The following is a 17,339-nucleotide window of genomic DNA, read 5'->3' on the forward strand; positions in this document are numbered from 1 at the left end:
AAGATGGCTTTAAACTAGAGGGGGGTGAATTGTTTAAAGAGGGTTTTCACAAACTTTCAAAACAAGAATGAATTTATCTCAGGAAACAATTGATTCAGAAATTCAGTTCGCCAAAACAGCAAGCAAAAGCTGTAGTACCAGAAAAAACAATCGGTTGTTTCGTAGAAACAATCGGTTGTTTATACCAGCAAACAACAAATAAACTAAATTTAAAGAGTTAGAGATAGAGAGATAGTACACAATTGTTTATACTGGTTCACTCCAAACCCAGAGCTACATCCAGTCTTCTCAGAAACCCTGAGGAAATCCAATAAGCAATCACCACTTGATCACTTACACAACAACCAATTACCTTGAACACCTCAAGAAACACACTCTCCTTGGCCAACACTAAGATTGCTGATCTTGAACCCCTCAAGAACACACAGCCAATCTCAGCAAACATAGAAACGAAACTTGTTCAACAGAGTACAAGGATTACACTTGTTACAGAAGATAATCTGAAATCAATACAAGCAGAATCCTATTCCAAACACTTTGATCAACCACAAACTCTTAGCAATCTCAGCTCTTTGAAAAACTCTCTTAGAAAAACAACTTGTCAAAAATTCTTAAATCTCAAATCTGTTTTTCTGAATATATTCAAAGATGTAGTTTGTTATCAAATCTTAACAAACTCTTAAATTACATTTAAAGATTGGTCAAAGCATTCAATGACTGGAGCGTAAGCAGTTAAAACATTTAAAGCTCAGTCAAACAGAAAACAGTTTTTTTGTTATGGTCCCAAAACAAACAATCGGTTGTTTCCTCAAATAAATCGGTTGTTTTGGTACTTAACAGTTCAACCATTTAAAAACAGTTTTCAATCTTTTTCTCAAAACACCTAAGTATAAACAATTGGTTGTTTCGACAAAACAATCGGTTGTTTTAACTTAGTTTGAAAACATTTTACTTTCACAAAGATTGAGAATGCTAATACTTTAGATTTAATCAAAGGGTGGATTACAACATATAAACTACCCCAGAACTAAGCTAAACCAGCACAACAACATCAAGCACAGCCAAGGCTTCAACATCCTTCAAAGGATTTGGATTCTTCAAAACTTGAACACCACTTGATTCAACAAAGGGTGTGTTTGGAATAGAACCACGGAAGTTTCTGGGTTCCTTGCTCACTGAGCGTGGTATGAAGACAAACCCAGAAAGGCGTGCACTAGTGAGGCGCATGTCTGTCTTGTCTGGATTTGCACCAGTTGGAGGAGGGGGCGACCTCCCTTGCCAAGAGTGTAAAGAGGCGTTCATCAGGTTGAAGGAGTACTTAGCCAACCCTCTAATCCTGTGCAAACAACAGCCAAGCACGTCATTTATTTTGTATCTAGTGGCGATCGATCACGCAATCGGTTCAGTCCTTGTTCAGAAACCAGACCAATTTCAAAAACTCATATGCTTAGGGGCCGAATACGGCAAGGACCTGAAGAAAGACACCAGGTACCGGAGAAGGCAACCCCATTGGTTTCACGTCAGGTCTCCCCCATATGGACTGGTTCTTTTAGAGTAAAGGAGGTCATCGGGATAAAGCATGCAGACTTGAGATGTTGAAACGAGGCCCGATTCCTTGCACATGGAATGCGGCCGGCTTTAAGTTTTATTTCAGTTAAGCAGTAATGTTGTACATGGTACTAGGGGACACTTTTTTTCCCTTATAAGGGTTTTTTAATGAGGTCACCAAGTAAAATTCGATTGAAATATTTTCTCGAGTTATGTACAATTCAGTTAAGGACTTGTTTTCCTTGTGTTAGAAGTCTTATGAGCGGAGAGGTAGGTTCATAAGAGAACACCTCCCCTCTCGAGTGAAAGTGTCAAGGTTGAACGAAATAGTTCGCCAAATAAATCCTCCTCGCCCTTGAGCGAAGCCGAGGTCAGTTAAGGACTTGTTTTCCTTGCGTTAGAAGTCTTGTGAGTGGAGAGGTAGGTTCGTAAGAGAACACCTCCCCTCTCGAGTGAAAGCACCAAGGTTGAATGAAATAATTCATCAAATAAATCCTCCTCACCAAGGTTGAGGGTTTGTTTCCCTTGCGTTAGAGGGCTCGTGAATGCAGAGTAGGTTCGTAGAAGAACACCTCCCCTTTCGAGTGAGAGCGCCAAGGAGGAACAACCTAGTTCACAGTAAAACCCCCTCCTTACAGTGAGGGCAGGGTATCAAAGAACGCTAGAAGAAACATCACGGAGCCAACCACCACGAGTTAGCAGTTGAGTGAGTTAAAAAGCAGTTTTCGGTTTAAGGAAATAAAGCAGCTATACGTCCGAGAAAGTAAAGTTACAAGCGGATAATAAACTATTTGTCTGACAACCAAATACAAGTTAAGGAAGAATCCGTGGAACGACCCGCCCGTTTACAACACGGTTTTATACCGCGAAAGGTGAAGCGTCCATCTCGGGGTGCACACAGGCAACCAGAGCGAGGGCGTCCTCGAACCCCGCTTCGTAAGCATCAACATCATCTCCGGTCAGCTCAACCTCGGCTTCTTCGAACCTCTTAACTTGTTGAAGGAGCTCGGCCTCCACACGACCCAGCTGCACTTCTCGATTGATGGACCCTTTTTCAAGCCCCACCATCTTGGCTTTGGATGCCTCAGCAGCCTCTTCCAGCTCAAAGACCCAGATTCGTAGGGGCAGGATTCTTGCCTCCAGCTCGACAACCTCTCGGCACTTGACATGAAGTTTTTTCGAGAGATCCTTTTTCAGAACGGCAGAGGCAAGCCAATTCCTGCTTCAGTGCGGTCTCGCGGGCAGCAAACGAACGACCTAGTAGGGCCGTTTCTTCTAGTCTTGGCCTCTACCAGCGCCACCCTTGCTTCAGGCCTAGTTATGAGGGCATTGGACTGAGCAAGAAGAGCCCCAAAGTTGAAGCCCAACCTTTCCCTCGCAGCGGCCTCATCCAAGTCTACCGTCACCTCTGGTTGAAAGCCTTTGGGGGCATGTTGTAGGACAATGGGCAGTTCGAGGGCAGGTGGAGTCACGAAAGCACTCATCCCACCATCGAAGAGGTTAGGGAACGAGGGAGCGCTTGGCGTTCAGTCGCGGGGCAATCTTGAGCGACCGGCAGTAGAGGAATGGGAGGTCGTCGTCGTCGTAGGCCTAAGCCTCTTAGAGATTGGCCCCTCAGCGGAGTCCTCATCAGATTCGATCTCCATTACCTTTTCGCAAGAAAATAGAGCGGGAGACGCTTGGGCAACGGTGAGAGGAACTGCGACTGCAAGAGTGGAGGGAGTAGGAGAGGGCATGGGGGCTAGAGGTGCCCGCACCCCTAGACATCCCTCGACAGCGAGTCAAGACACCAGCCAGCTTGGCCCGTTTTTCCTCATTCAGAACCATCCCCGCGTGCAAATTTCATAATACAAGAGTTTGGGAAACACAGGGATAAAACATGTGAATGCACAAGGGCAGAGTGCGCAAACATAACAATACGATAACAGGAATCAACTCCTTGAGAGTCTCGGATTTCTTGAACCCTAACTCGAAGGAAATCCAGAAAAAAGGAACATAGGACGATTGAAATGCAAAATGTTAAACAGCCCCAAGCAGTTATCAAGCATCAGAATTAATAGATAAGTGCGATCAAAAATCAAAGTTTGTACCTTTTGATCAGATAGGAAGAAGATGCTGGAGTTTGTAGGGAAAACGCGAGAGTGCTCAAGGAAGAAGACAAAGCAATCAAGAGTGTTTCAGAGAATGATGGAACAGTGATTGGACGCGCGCGTTTTCGAACATTTAAAGTAAACAAAAAAGTGTAAGCGACGTTAAGCCCTAGCCGTTGATCAAAACATGTGTGCGCAGTTAAGACAGGCTCAGAAAGACGTCACTTTGGTGCAGTATTCACGTCCTTTCATACAAAGCCACGTAGGTCAGCAAAGGCAAGAACTTAGTCTCTTCGCTGAACAAGTTACAACTCGAGACTGGGGGCCTCGTGTACCGACCAGTCCTCGGGCGTCGTTGACCACTGGTAATATTGGTGCCACGTAAGCAGGGTCCCACGAGCGGCGTGGGCCAGTATCTCGCGAAGTACGTGCACCAAGAAGCCAAAAAGTGGTCAGACATCGGTTGCTAGGATGTACCGACGTGCCACTAGACAATGTGGAGAGGTCGCATATCGGGACCCGAACAGTACAGCTGGGCCACGAGACGTGGATCCCAGACCACACACCAATTATCAGAAAGGGAGAAGCCTAGGTCACGAGAGTCCATGCGTGTAGAGTGGATGACGCGTTTAGGCGTAACACAAGTATAGAGCCACTGGAAAGATATGACCTGTAAGGGTCGCATTCCAGGGATGAGCCGCATGCATAGCACGTGAACAAATAGGGCACTCCCAAAGGCGGGTGACCCTAGAGATCAGGTGCACGAGGAGGCACCTAGGTGGTCACCCCGTCAAAGGTTGCACTCCAGTTAGGGAAGCCACCAACTAGGTTATCCTAAGAGTAGGGTAACAACAGTGTTGGGCCCACCCCATCAGAAAGCCATTTTGGGTAAAGAGGAAACCCTAGTTCCAGTCTATAAAAAGGAAAGCAACAAACTTAGCAAGGTACGCTATTCATTTGCGCCGCTTAACGCACACAGTGACAATTATTCAGTTTTGGTGTTTCCTAGCCCTAAGATTGAATTGAGCGTCAGAATGCAAACGGCCTCTAGGACACCCTTTGTCTTTGTGTTTTCAGGCATAAAGCATGTGTGAAGCACAGGAATTCTGGATGTGAGAGTGACGTAGGCGCACAAAGACGTAATTGGTCAACCGGCAGAAACAATATATGAATTGTGGTAGTTGAGTCTTTTAACATCTAAATTGGGCAATTTTAATTCTCGTATAAATTAAAATTTGCTGAAGCATTAATTTATGGTAGTTCAAATAAATTAAAATCACACTATCACTATACTTGAAGGATGCGAAACCACGCAGAATTTGGAAAACTAGTATCACAGATTTATGATACTTGAAAGACTAGATTTACACTCTTAAATTATAGAAGATTAAGAAAAATTAACAATTACAAAACATAAATGATAAATGCAGAATTGTCATTAAAGTACACAAAATTTGCCCAGAAAAAAAGAGCCATACCTAACATTGCAACATAACTAGTTTCTGGCTTTCGTTAATAAGAAGTTGAAATCTAGTAATAACACATTGATTACACATCAATAATAATAAAAAACACACCTACTTGACAATGGTGACCCAATCTAATAGTATTAATAATATTAAAAATATTTAATAATATTTAATAATATTAATAATATTTAATAGTATAAATAATATTTAATAATATTAAATAATATTAATAATATTTAATAATATTAAATAATATTTAATAATATTAAATAATATTTAATAATATTAAATAATATTAATAATATTTAATAATATTAAATAATATTAATAATATTTAATAATATTAATAATATTTAATAATATTAATAATATTTAATAATATTAATAATATTTAATAATATTAATAATATTTAATAATATTAATAATATTTAATAATATTAATAATATTTAATAATATTTAATAATATTAATAATATTAATAATATTAATAATATTAATAATATTTAATAATATTAATAATATTAATAATATTAATAATATTTAATAATATTAATAATATTAATAATATTAATATAATTAATAATATTAATAATATTTAATAATATTTAATAATGTTAATAATATTTAATAATATTAAAAATATTAAAAATATTTAATAATATTAATAATATTAATAATATTTAATATTATTAATAATATTTAATAATATTAATAATATTTAATAATGAATAATATTAATAATATTTAATAATGAATAATATTAATAATATTAAAAAATTAATATGATATTAGTAATATTAGTAATATTTAGTAATATTAGTAATATTTAGTAATATTAGTAATATTTAGTAATATTTAGTAATATTAGTAATATTATTATAATAATTAATAATGTTATTAATTTGAATAATAGTACTATTAATGAAATTAATAATATAAATTATATTAATAATATTTATATTATTAATTATATTAATATTGATAATCATACTAATAAATATAATAATAATTATAACATAATAATAAAAGTTGACAGATGTACTGGTTAAAACTTCTTTAATCATTGCTCAAGAAATTCCACCTGCTGCAGTTCATTTCTAACTTTAATAATAATTGTCATAGCATATATAATAATTGTCAATAATAATCATAAAAATGAGCATAAAATAATATTTGTAAATAATAGTTAAAAATAAAAAATAAATCAAATAATAATTAAAAATTTAAAAATAAAATATGTTGAATTACTACGGACACATTCGTAAATTACCTATACCCACGATTGTTTCGTGAATAATCCATAGATAATGTTGATTTACTTATGGAATTTGGCTGTTAACTATAAATTCTTCCGTAGATAAATTAAATTTTTCTTGTAGTGATAATAGATAGCAATAAACCCTTAAAAAAGATGGACACGAGAGAGACGATTATATCATATACTCGAAGCCAAATATTGTCTATTAGATGGTTCAACAATGTAAAGCGACATAACATATCCAACAATACTATAATTTGAGTATGATATTTTATTGTTAAAAGTATTTGTTAATTAATTTTTTTCCTTCATAAATAAGAGAAAGCCTATGTTCAGTCAATCATGCACATGAACTATTTTGAACCGTAAACCCTGTCTTTTAGAAGTTGAATCCTTTACTAAATGCCATTATGCTTGGTATACAAATTGCTATATTATAGTAATTACAAAGACAATTCAATACTAAATGCCACCACAGCTACTTCGACGTAACGTATAGTGACTCCATTCAATCTTCCATTTTATATCTAATCTCTAACAAATTTCAGCCAATTCAAGTTGTACTTTCTCCAAACTCACACAAATACCTTGGGAAAGAGACACTGTTTTATATAAACATTGTTGCTAAAAATAATCATACCTTTTTTTATTGAGGAACTTAATTTATATACAGGTAAACATATTATTCTAATACATATTTACCTTGATAACTGAATAATTAAAAGTTTGTGAATTGTATTTAAATTAGACTGAGAAAGCTCGTGATAAAGAAGTCTAATTTTATCCATTTTCAATTTCTTTCAGAGTCAGTTAGATATTGTGTTTTTTAACTGTATATAAATGCATGTAATTGCATCTGATTTTTTATTTTTTCTGTTTCAATTGTTGAATAAATATTTTTAAGCAGCTGCACATAAAATTTAGGCAAAAGCATTTAAGGGTCAGTTATTGCAAGTATTAATAAATGTAATTGTTAGCAAAGATAATGAATATTTTGATCTGCTTTGTTTCACTTAATATATTTTCCTCCTTTAGTATTTTATTCCCCTTATTTTGTTGTCTACCTTTTATTCCTAAACACAAAAAATTGGTATCAGAGCTTTCTTCTTGAGGGATTTGTAAGGACACTAGAGTGCATTAATGGAAAGCGAGACAAGTTTTTCAGCAATGGCACCACCAATCTTCGATGGAAAAAACTATCCGATGTGGACAGTTCGTATGGAGACCTACCTAGAAGCATTGGATTCATGGAAAGTTGTAGAAGAGGACTATGAAATTCAACCCCTTCCAGAAAACCCTACTATGGCCCAAATGAAATCACAAAAGGAGAAAAATGCGGAAAAATCAAAGGCAAAAGCATGCCTATTTGTAGGAGTATCTCCCACCATGTTCATACGCATTATGTCTCCCAAATCAGCCAAAGCCATATGGGATTATCTCAAAATAGAGTATGAAAACGATGACCGAATTAAGAGTATGCAAGTGTTGAACCTCAATAGAGACTTCGAGTTGTAGATGATTGAGGAGACAAAATCCATCCAGGAATATTTTGAAAGGCTTCTAGACATTTCAAGCAAAGTAAGATTGCTTGAATTTGATTTTAAAGACTCTTGTATCGTTGAAAAAATGATGGTCATTTTTCCTGAAAGATTTGAGGCTACCATAACTACCTTGGAAAACATTAAGGATCTGTCCACAATAACCTTAGCAGAGTTATTAAATTCTTTACAAGCACAAGAGCAAAGAAGGACTATGAGGGAATCAGTTACTGTTGAGGGAGCTTTACTAGCCAAACATGAAGATGGCTGGAGAAACAAAAGCAACAAGAACAAGCAGAACCAACAAGAAAATGCAATAACAACTAAAGGAGAAATTATCCTCCTTGTAAGCATTGCAACAAGTTAGGTCATCCATCGTTTAAGTGTTGGAGAAGACCTGATGCTAAGTGCAGCAAGTGCAATCAACGAGGGCATGAAGCAGTCATTTGTAGAAACCAAAGTCAGTAACAAGATATAGATGCTCAAATTGTTGATCAAGAAGAGGAAGATCAATTGTTCGTAGCCACTTCAAATAGAGAATCAAGTGAAATTTGGTTGGTTGACAGTGGTTTCACCAACCACGTGACAAGGAAATCTTCAAGGAATTGAGAACTACTGAGATTAAAAGGGTGAGGATTGGAAATGGTGAACACCTGCCAGTAAAAGGAAAAGGCATAGTAGCTATCACAAGCTATAAAGGTACAAAAATCATTACAGATGTTCTTTTTGTGCTAGAGATTGATCAAAATATTCTGAGTGTTGGTCAATTGTTGGAAAAAGTTTATAAAGTGATATTTGAAAATAAACATTATTGAATAAAAGATATTGATGGCAAAGATTTGTTTAAAGTTGAAATGAAGGGAAAGTGTTTTGCTCTCAATCCAATGGAGGAGGAGCACATGGCCTTTAAATCCAAAGAAAGTGACACTAAAATTTGGCACAAAAGACTCAGGCATTTTCATCATCGAGGGCTGCTTCAAATGAAATCAAAGAAGCTGGTAGAAGGACTTTCTGATCCTGATGATGACCTGGCCTACTGTCGAGCATGCAAATTTGGGAAGCAACACAAGCAATCATTCCCTAAACAAGCTATGAGGGCTTCGAAGAAATTGAAGCTCATTCACACTAATCTTTGTGGTCCTCAAAGAACACCATCATTAAATGGTAACCTTTATGTTATAGCCTTCATTGATGATCTAACAAGAATGTGTTTGATTTTCTTTTTGAAACAAAAATCAGAAGTTGCTGGTGTATTTATGAAATTCAAGGGCAGGGTGAAAAATGAAAGTGGTTGCACAATTCAGATTTTAAGATCTGATAATGGCAAAGAGTACACTTCAGAAACTTTCATTGGTTTTAGTGAGGAGGCAGGAATTGAGCATCAATTAAAAGACCCACACACTCCACAACAAACTGGAGTTAGTGAGAGGAGAAATAGATTTATAATGGAAATGACTCGTTGCATGCTTCATGAGAAGAATCTCCCAAATTGTTTTTGGGCGGAAGCACCAAGCACTATTGTTGTTTTACAAAATTGAATACCAACAAAGGCAGTGAAAGATCAAAAACCATTTGAAGCTTGGTATGGATACAAACCTTCTCTAAATTTGTTTAAAGTGTTTGGTTGCTTATGTTTCACTTATATTCCACAAACCAAATGTGACAAGCTTGACAAGAAGACAACAATTGGAATTTTTGTTGGTTATAGTACTAATTCCAAGGCTTACAGGGTGTTTCAACTAGATATTCGACGTATTATAGTAAGAAAAGATGTTTATTTTGTGGAAGATGAACAATGGAGTTGGGAAGAATCAAATAGGTCAAATCAGATTCCTAATCAATCAAGGTATTTATCCATTGTCAACATTGTAGAAGAACATGTAAATGAAGAATGACGGAATGAAATAACAGATAATACACCGATTTGAGGTACAAGATCACTCTCTGATATATTTATCAGAGATGCAAAGTGGTTGTTTGTGAACCTGTCGGATACCATGATGCAAAACATAATAAACATTGGATGGCTGCAATGAAGGAGGAGATGTCATTGATTGAGAAAAAGAGAACTTGGGAGCTGGTTGATATACCATATGATAGGAAAATAATAAGAGTGCAGTGGGGTATATAGGACTAAGTTAAATCCTTATGGCTTAGTCAACAAGCTCAAAGCAAGGCTAGTACTCAAGGGATATGCTCAAGTGTTTGAAGTTGATTATTCAGACACATTTGCACATGTCGCTAGGCTTGACACAATCAGATTGCTTTTCACTCTCGTTGCTCAAAATAAATGGAAAGTGTTTCAGTTGGATGTTAAATCAACATTTCTAAATGGATTGAAGAATAAATTTATGTTGAGAAACCTGAAGGCTTTGTGGACAAAGGAAATGAAGACAAAGTGTACTTACTGAAGAAGGCATTGTATGGCCTGAAACAAGCTCCAAGGGCATTGTACAGTAGAATAAAAGATTGCCTAATTAGTCTGGGGTTTGAGAAAAGTTTATCTGAACTTACTCTATATGTCAAGCATGATGGTGCATACTTATAATCATCTCTCTTTATGTAGGTAATTTTTGGGTCACTAGAAATAATCTTGATCAAGTCAATCAATTCAACTTGAACATGAAGATGGTCTTTGAAATGACAGACCTTGGCTTGATGACTTACTTTCTTGGGATGGAAATTAAGCAAAGTCAGGATGAAGTATTCATTTGTCAGAAGAAGTATGCAAAAGAAATACTTAAAAAGTTTCAGATGGAAGATTGCAAGGCAATGGGAACTCCCATGAATCAAAAGGAGAAGTTGGTCAAAGAAGATGAATCTCCCAAAGTTGATGAAGTTGAATTCATAAGCTTGATAAAATGTCTAATGTATTTGACAACAACCATACCTGACATTCTAAATGCAGTAAGCATTTTATCCAGATTCATGCATTGCCCAAATGAGACTCACATGAGGGCTGCAAAGAGAGTAATCAGATACATCAAGGGAACTTGGAACTTTGGAGTTAAGTTCTTGAAGCATAAGGAGTTTAAGTTAACTGATTTCTCTAACAGTGATTGGGGAGGTTCAATTGATGACATGAAAAGTACATCTGGATATTGTTTTAACCTTGGATCAAGGATGTTTTCATGGAGTTCAAAGAAGCAAGAAACAATAGCTCAATCCACTACTGAGGAAGAGTTTGTTGATGTATCGACTATTGTGAATCAAGCTCTAGTTAAGGAAGATCCTTTATTATTTAAATTTGGAGCAAAAGCAAAGAACAGAGATTTTTGTTGATAACGAAGCGGCTATTGCAATATCTAAACAATCCAATTTTTCATGGCAAAACTAAGCACTTTAATATCAAATTATTTTTTTGTAAGAGAAGTGCAGAAGAATGGTGATGTGTCTCTTTGTTACTGTAAAACTGAAAATCAGGTTGTGGATTTGTTTACCAAGCCACTTCCAGCTCAAGCTTGGAGCTTAAGACAGAAGATTGGAGTTTGCAGCTCAAAAATCAAAGAGGAGTGTTAGATATTGTATTTTTTGTACATAAATACACATAATGTGACCTTTTATTTTTTTCTGTTTCAATTTTTGAATAAATATTTTTAAGTTACTGTTCATCAACTTTAGACAAAAGCATTTAAGAGTTAGTTACTGCAAGTATTATAAATGTAATTGTTAGCAAAGATAATGGATATCTTGATACATGCATCAAATAATTGGTGTTTTGGTAACTGGAAAGTAAATTAAGACAGCATAATCTTTTGGCAAAGATCATCTAAAGAAAAATGAAGTTATTAATTAGGAAAGTTTGCATCCTGCCTGCAAAGCCATAGTTGAAGAGTATAAAAAAAATATACATGGTGAAAAATAAACTTGATATGGTGCATAGAACAATGCATATGAGTCCACAAAACAAACGAGGCAATGAAGTATAAACATCTTGACAGAGTTATCAACTTTCATTTACCTTAGAGGAGTCATGTGACACTAAAGTTGGTCTGCAACATAATTAAGGAACCGAATATATACATGCCTCCATGTCCTGTTAAGGAATAGAGAACCCCAAAGGCCCCAAAATCCCACTGCAAAACCAACACCCATTCCAAGGTAGAGTGACTCGGTTTCAAAGGCACCATCATTGCTTCCTGCATGTTGCTTTGACACGTCAACATTACTACTTTCTTGTGTGCAGTTAATTTGTAGAGGAGCTCCACAAAGCGTAGGATTACCAGCAAAGCTAGAAGCATTCATGGTCTGAAGCTGAGTCCCAACTGGGATTTGTCCAGTGAAATTATTGTATGACAGATTCAAGAAGCTCAAAAAAGATATAGAGGAAATGGAACCAGGAATTTCTCCATAAAGTTCGTTGCTGGACAGATCAAGAGATTCCAAGTTCTTCATGCTTCCAATCTCCCTTGATATCTTTCCTGTGAAATGATTTCTAGACAAGTTCAAGGATTGTAACTGAATAAGACTGAAAACTTGTGCGGGGATTTCCCCTGACAAGTTGTTAAATGAAAGGTCAAGTGTTCTCAGCAATCCATAGTCTTCATACTCTAACTCCTGGCCTTTGTTGTACAAATTGAACTCAAACGGGTAATGGCTTGTTCTTTGTTCTCCACCCATGCTAGGAATGCCACTGATGCATGAAGGAATAGGTCCTGAGAGTTTGTTTTGGAAAAGGTCCAACTGAATCAGTGAAGAGAGATTGCATAGCTGGGTTGGAATGTTTCCTTCAAATTGGTTAGATCCCAGTAGCATCACTTCCATAGCACGCGGCATCTTTGTTGGTACAGTCCCAGAAAAGTTGTTCTGTTTGATATTGATGAATTCCAAATTTGTTATGTTTGATAGGTCCAATGTAAAATGGCCAGACAAGCTGTTGTTGTGCAAATCCAGTGCTATGAGATCAATGAATGAGGCCATTGATGGAGGGAGTTCACCTGTTAGCATGTTACTCTCCATGAAAAGGAAAGACAAACCCTTCCAATACTCCCAACAATCAGGAACTCCTCCAGTTAAAAGATTGAATGATATGTCCAAATAGTCCAAATTGTTTTCCCTACCCAACTTGTGGCAGAACAAAGGGGAAATGGGTCCGTAGAAAGAATTTCGGGATAAGTCCAAATAGATAACATTTGCTGATATATGTGGGAGCCCTCCAGTGAAGTTATTATGATCCATAAATATGAGCTGTGAGTTCAGTGTGATGTTTGTTAAGTCTGCAGTGATTTTGTTCTTGGAGATGTTGAGCTGTGTAATATTAGCTACAAACCTCCAAAACATGTCACCATTTATGGATGAGATACTTGAATTAGGAACCTCTAGATATACTAGTGAGTGCTGTGTGTAAAGCCATTCTGGAAATTTAGGACCTAACTTTGAATTGCTCAAACTAATGCCCTCCAACTGGAATGGGGGAATCCAGTCAGAAGCCAAGTCGAATGAAAAAGGAGCATTCAACACCAGTGCTTCTAAATTAGACATTTTGGTAAAATGGTTTTCATGAAGTACACCTGACAAGGATTCACCACCGATGAACAAACTTTTCAAATTGAAGAGCTGTCCAAGGCTGGTTGGAAGACTACCATTCAATGAACTGGAGCTGATGCTCAAGTCAACCAAGGATGAGAGATTTCCTATTGATGAAGGGATTGAACCATCAAACATGTTCTCTGACAAACCAAGATATTGCAATTTTTCATGTTGGCCTAGCCATTCTGGGATGGATCCATTGATTTCGTTGTTGTTCAACCTTAAAGATTTAAGGTTTCCAAGGCTCAACAAGCTCTTTGGTAAGGGACCATTCAGAAAATTGAAGCTGAGGTCAATACTGGAGATGCTGGAGAGGTTGAAAAGCCAATAAGGCAATTCTGAGCCAAAATGGTTCCCAGAGAGGTCAAGAGATAAGAGTGAAGAAAAATTGACAAACTTGATGGATGGATAGATATTGGTAAGATGACAACTTGCCAATCTTAGCTCTAATAGTGATGGATGCAATTGCATTGACTTAAACCAGTTGGATTCATTTTGAAGATTGATTTCACTAAGGTTGAGATATTTCAAGGAAGAAAGTTGATTAAGCCAATGGAGATTATCAACATGAAGATCATCATTAAAGGATAAGTCAAGAAACTGGACATTAGAGAAGCTAGCATGAGCATCAAATGGTGCACTTAAACTAGTAAAGCCATTCAAGCTCAAGTCCAAGTAGCTCAAAAACTGAATTTGAAACAAAGACAAGTTGATTTCACCTTCCAAGTATTGTTGCTTTAGATCAAGCCTTGTAACTCTGCCTGTGGTGTTGTCACAGTGGACTCCCTTCCATGAACAGCAATCTTGTTGAGAGGACCAGGAAGGGAGCTTGTTGGAATGGTTCACAACACCAAGTTTGAATATCTGTAATGCAGATCGATCCTTTTCGTTGCAAAGAAGGTGAAAACTGGTTCCACACGCACCTCTGTTGAACATGGTTGCGCATAACAACCACAGAAGAATAATTGAAAGTTGTGGAAACATGGCTTGGAAAATGAGAACTCGATGTGAGTGCTGACTCTCACCACTTTATCTATGTAGCACATGTTGCGTTGCCCCTATAAATATCGTATCAATCATGTTCGTGACATCAAGTAAGTAAGCATACAGGAATCAGGAAAGATTCAACACAGAAAGCTTGCGTGTTGATTCTTCTACACAACACTATAATCTTCAATTGTGGTATTTATTCTACATTTGTTGGTTTTACTACTATTAAACTAATTGTTCTTCCATTCTCCACATCTTACACTAATTACTCTCATTTCAATCATAAATCATTGAGAGTAATCTTTAAAGATAATTATTTTAAAAAGTACTTTTTTACCATACATGGTGATCTGTAATTAAATAACCATTTAAATTATTTCAGTATTCATTTTTTTTTTCAAGCTGATAATTTATGTTACCTCTAATCGTACTCTACGTTATCTATCATATAATGACAGAAACAAGGTCAGGGATCAAAAAGAAATTTAAAAGTATTTCAGATCATTTAAGAAAGCAATGAAATATAAGAATAAAATATTCACACGCTTAAACCAAATTTTTAAAATTTATTAGGTACTCAATTTAGAAAAATGATTTATGGAGTACTAAAAATGAATAATATATAAGGAACCTAATACCTATTTAAACTTGTTCTCGCTGGTTGACTTTGTTGCCTGTTGACTTTGGTGACAAGTTCTAGTTCTGGTGTGTCTCTTCTAGAATCGGTTTTACGTCTTGTTGAACTGTAACGTGGCTCCGTTTGAAACAGATGGGGCCCTGCCTATTGATTACACTCTGACGATCAAGTTAGTAAGGGTTTACTCAAATTAAAGGAGTATTCAGTTTCAGTCTCAGAAAAAACGTCCATTTACCAGAGGTCTCAAGCCCATTTTAAAGTTTATCTCTTGTAACAACTTTCTCTTATGAAAATCTAATCTCAACTGAAAGCATACATAACAAGAAACAACTCTATTTATGTGCACCTTCTCTCGAGGTGCTACAACAAAAAGGAATCTTATCTCTAATGAGAGCATCTAATAATAACAAAATAACCACTTGCCAACAGGGCACCATCTTAAGCGCCAACAACAGGGAGATATTCTATTTACGTGGTGATAAGTGTCTAATTTCAGTAATATGTCATATAAAATATAGACACTTATGAGGATTTATTGCTAATTACATATAAAATAATTCATAATTTATGAATTTATACATTTTTACATTTTTTATGAGCTTTATTTGAATAAGAGCATTTTATTCCCAAATTTGGTGTTAATTGCATATTTTTAGGGAAGATTGAAGATTTGGAGTAAAGAAGAATAATTTGAGCTAAAAAGAGAAAGTTGGAAGGTCCTAGAATGGAAAAAGATGCAAAGAAAGATTGGGTCTTTTTTATGTTTTATCATTTAGCCAATTAGCATGACACAAGAAGCGACCTAACCCTAGAAAACTAGGATAAATAGGGGGCTAGAGGCTCAACCCTAGTGTGCCAAATTGAGAGGAAAACACCATAGTGAATTGTAACCCAATTGGAAGAATGGAAGGTGTTAGAAGTATGCGTGGCTAATTCTACCATTTGAGATTGAGAGCAATCTGCTCAAACTCTTATGTATTGAGGTGATATCTTATATATTAATATTCAGTTCTTGATTGATTATTGGTATTGTTGTTTTACTTTTAACTTTTCGTGACAAATTGAGAATCTTAAATCTGACCGGGAGGTGTTTTTAGGGTTTGGACCTAAACAACAATACTTAACATATTTGAGTGTTAGGGATAGACTTGAAATGTTAATTGTCATTAACGTCTGAGTGTGATTCTTAAGGATTTTATATGCGAGGGATCGATATAAATGAATTTTCTACGGGCATCAATTTCAATCAAAGAATTTAATATTAACATGCTAATCAAAATACATGAGCGTGTGAGAGATGAAACCTAATCCTTGTTTTTCCAATTGAAGCAATTAATTATTTGTTTGATTTCTTATTGATCAGTGCCAACACAATTAATTCAAAACTCTTTTTATTGTTTTGTTTTTATATTTAGTGATTATTGTACTCGATAATTCATAGTTCCTTGTGGGATCGATATCCGTCCTTACGGACAATTATTACTTCTGACAATGCGGTGCACTTGCCGTAAAAAGTCATCACGCGGGCACCCTACTCATGGTGCAACGTTATCCTTTACCATGCATGCAACTTAACCACTATGTGCCCTATAACAGACATACTTAGGTTAAAAGAAACATTTACTTGACTTATGCACCACAGGTACTATACGTACCCATAGGTTCAAAAATACCTTTTACTAACAACCTTATACTAATTTATACAAAGATTATTTTAATTATGCATCAACAGACTTATAAACAAAATTGGGCCTAACACATGGCCCACTTCATAGGCCCAACAGCCGAGTTGACCTCCCTACTTCATGCATTGAGCTCCGACCACTGAGCCCTAAGCACTATGTCCAGTACTCAAGACCCCCAAGCTCAAGCTGAGCTTGCCTAAGCGAAGAGGCTTTTCGAGTGCTTTGGCGGCTTACGTGGCAGTCTCGCAGTGGGTAGGTGTGGTGCGACACATGAAGCATTTCTGAGGTGACATCTCACCATACTCGATCTCAAGTGTACACGTGGTGCTTTCATCAGTGGCAGGAAGACTCTACTGCTTGCCATTCCCATACTAGTATAAGCCAAAGTTCGAAAATTTATGAAAAAACTTGTAAAGGAAGACAAGCAAGAAAAAGGCACACAAAAAGACTATAAGATGTTGGGTCTATTAGTGTCTAAGTTCAAGAGGGGAGGGGTGAATTGAGCTTATAAAATTTTCGCAAGAACACACAATTTTCAGTATATCAGAGGCAAAAGAACAAATTGTTTTTACATGAAACAGATTTATTCTTCGG

General features: G+C 36.2%; 1 protein-coding gene across 1 annotated transcript; it reads right to left on the reverse strand.

Annotated features, from left to right (window-relative positions):
- Positions 1–11,756: 11,756 nt before the first annotated feature.
- Positions 11,757–14,569, reverse strand: LOC137830946 (receptor-like protein EIX2). The gene has a single exon (XM_090303005.1). The coding sequence runs from the start codon at positions 14,415–14,417 to the stop codon at positions 11,886–11,888; it is 2,532 nt and encodes an 843-aa protein (XP_090159131.1). The 5' UTR covers positions 14,418–14,569; the 3' UTR covers positions 11,757–11,885.
- Positions 14,570–17,339: the final 2,770 nt, after the last annotated feature.

The sequence above is a fragment of the Phaseolus vulgaris genome, chromosome 6, assembly GCF_051622355.1.
Source record: "Phaseolus vulgaris cultivar YP4 chromosome 6, ASM5162235v1, whole genome shotgun sequence".
Lineage (NCBI taxonomy): Eukaryota > Viridiplantae > Streptophyta > Magnoliopsida > Fabales > Fabaceae > Phaseolus > Phaseolus vulgaris.

What these genes read in the sequence shown, in the direction of transcription:
- LOC137830946 (XM_090303005.1), bottom strand. Translation starts at nt 14,417, where the DNA reads ATGTTTCCACAACTTTCAATTATTCTTCTGTGGTTGTTATGCGCAACC.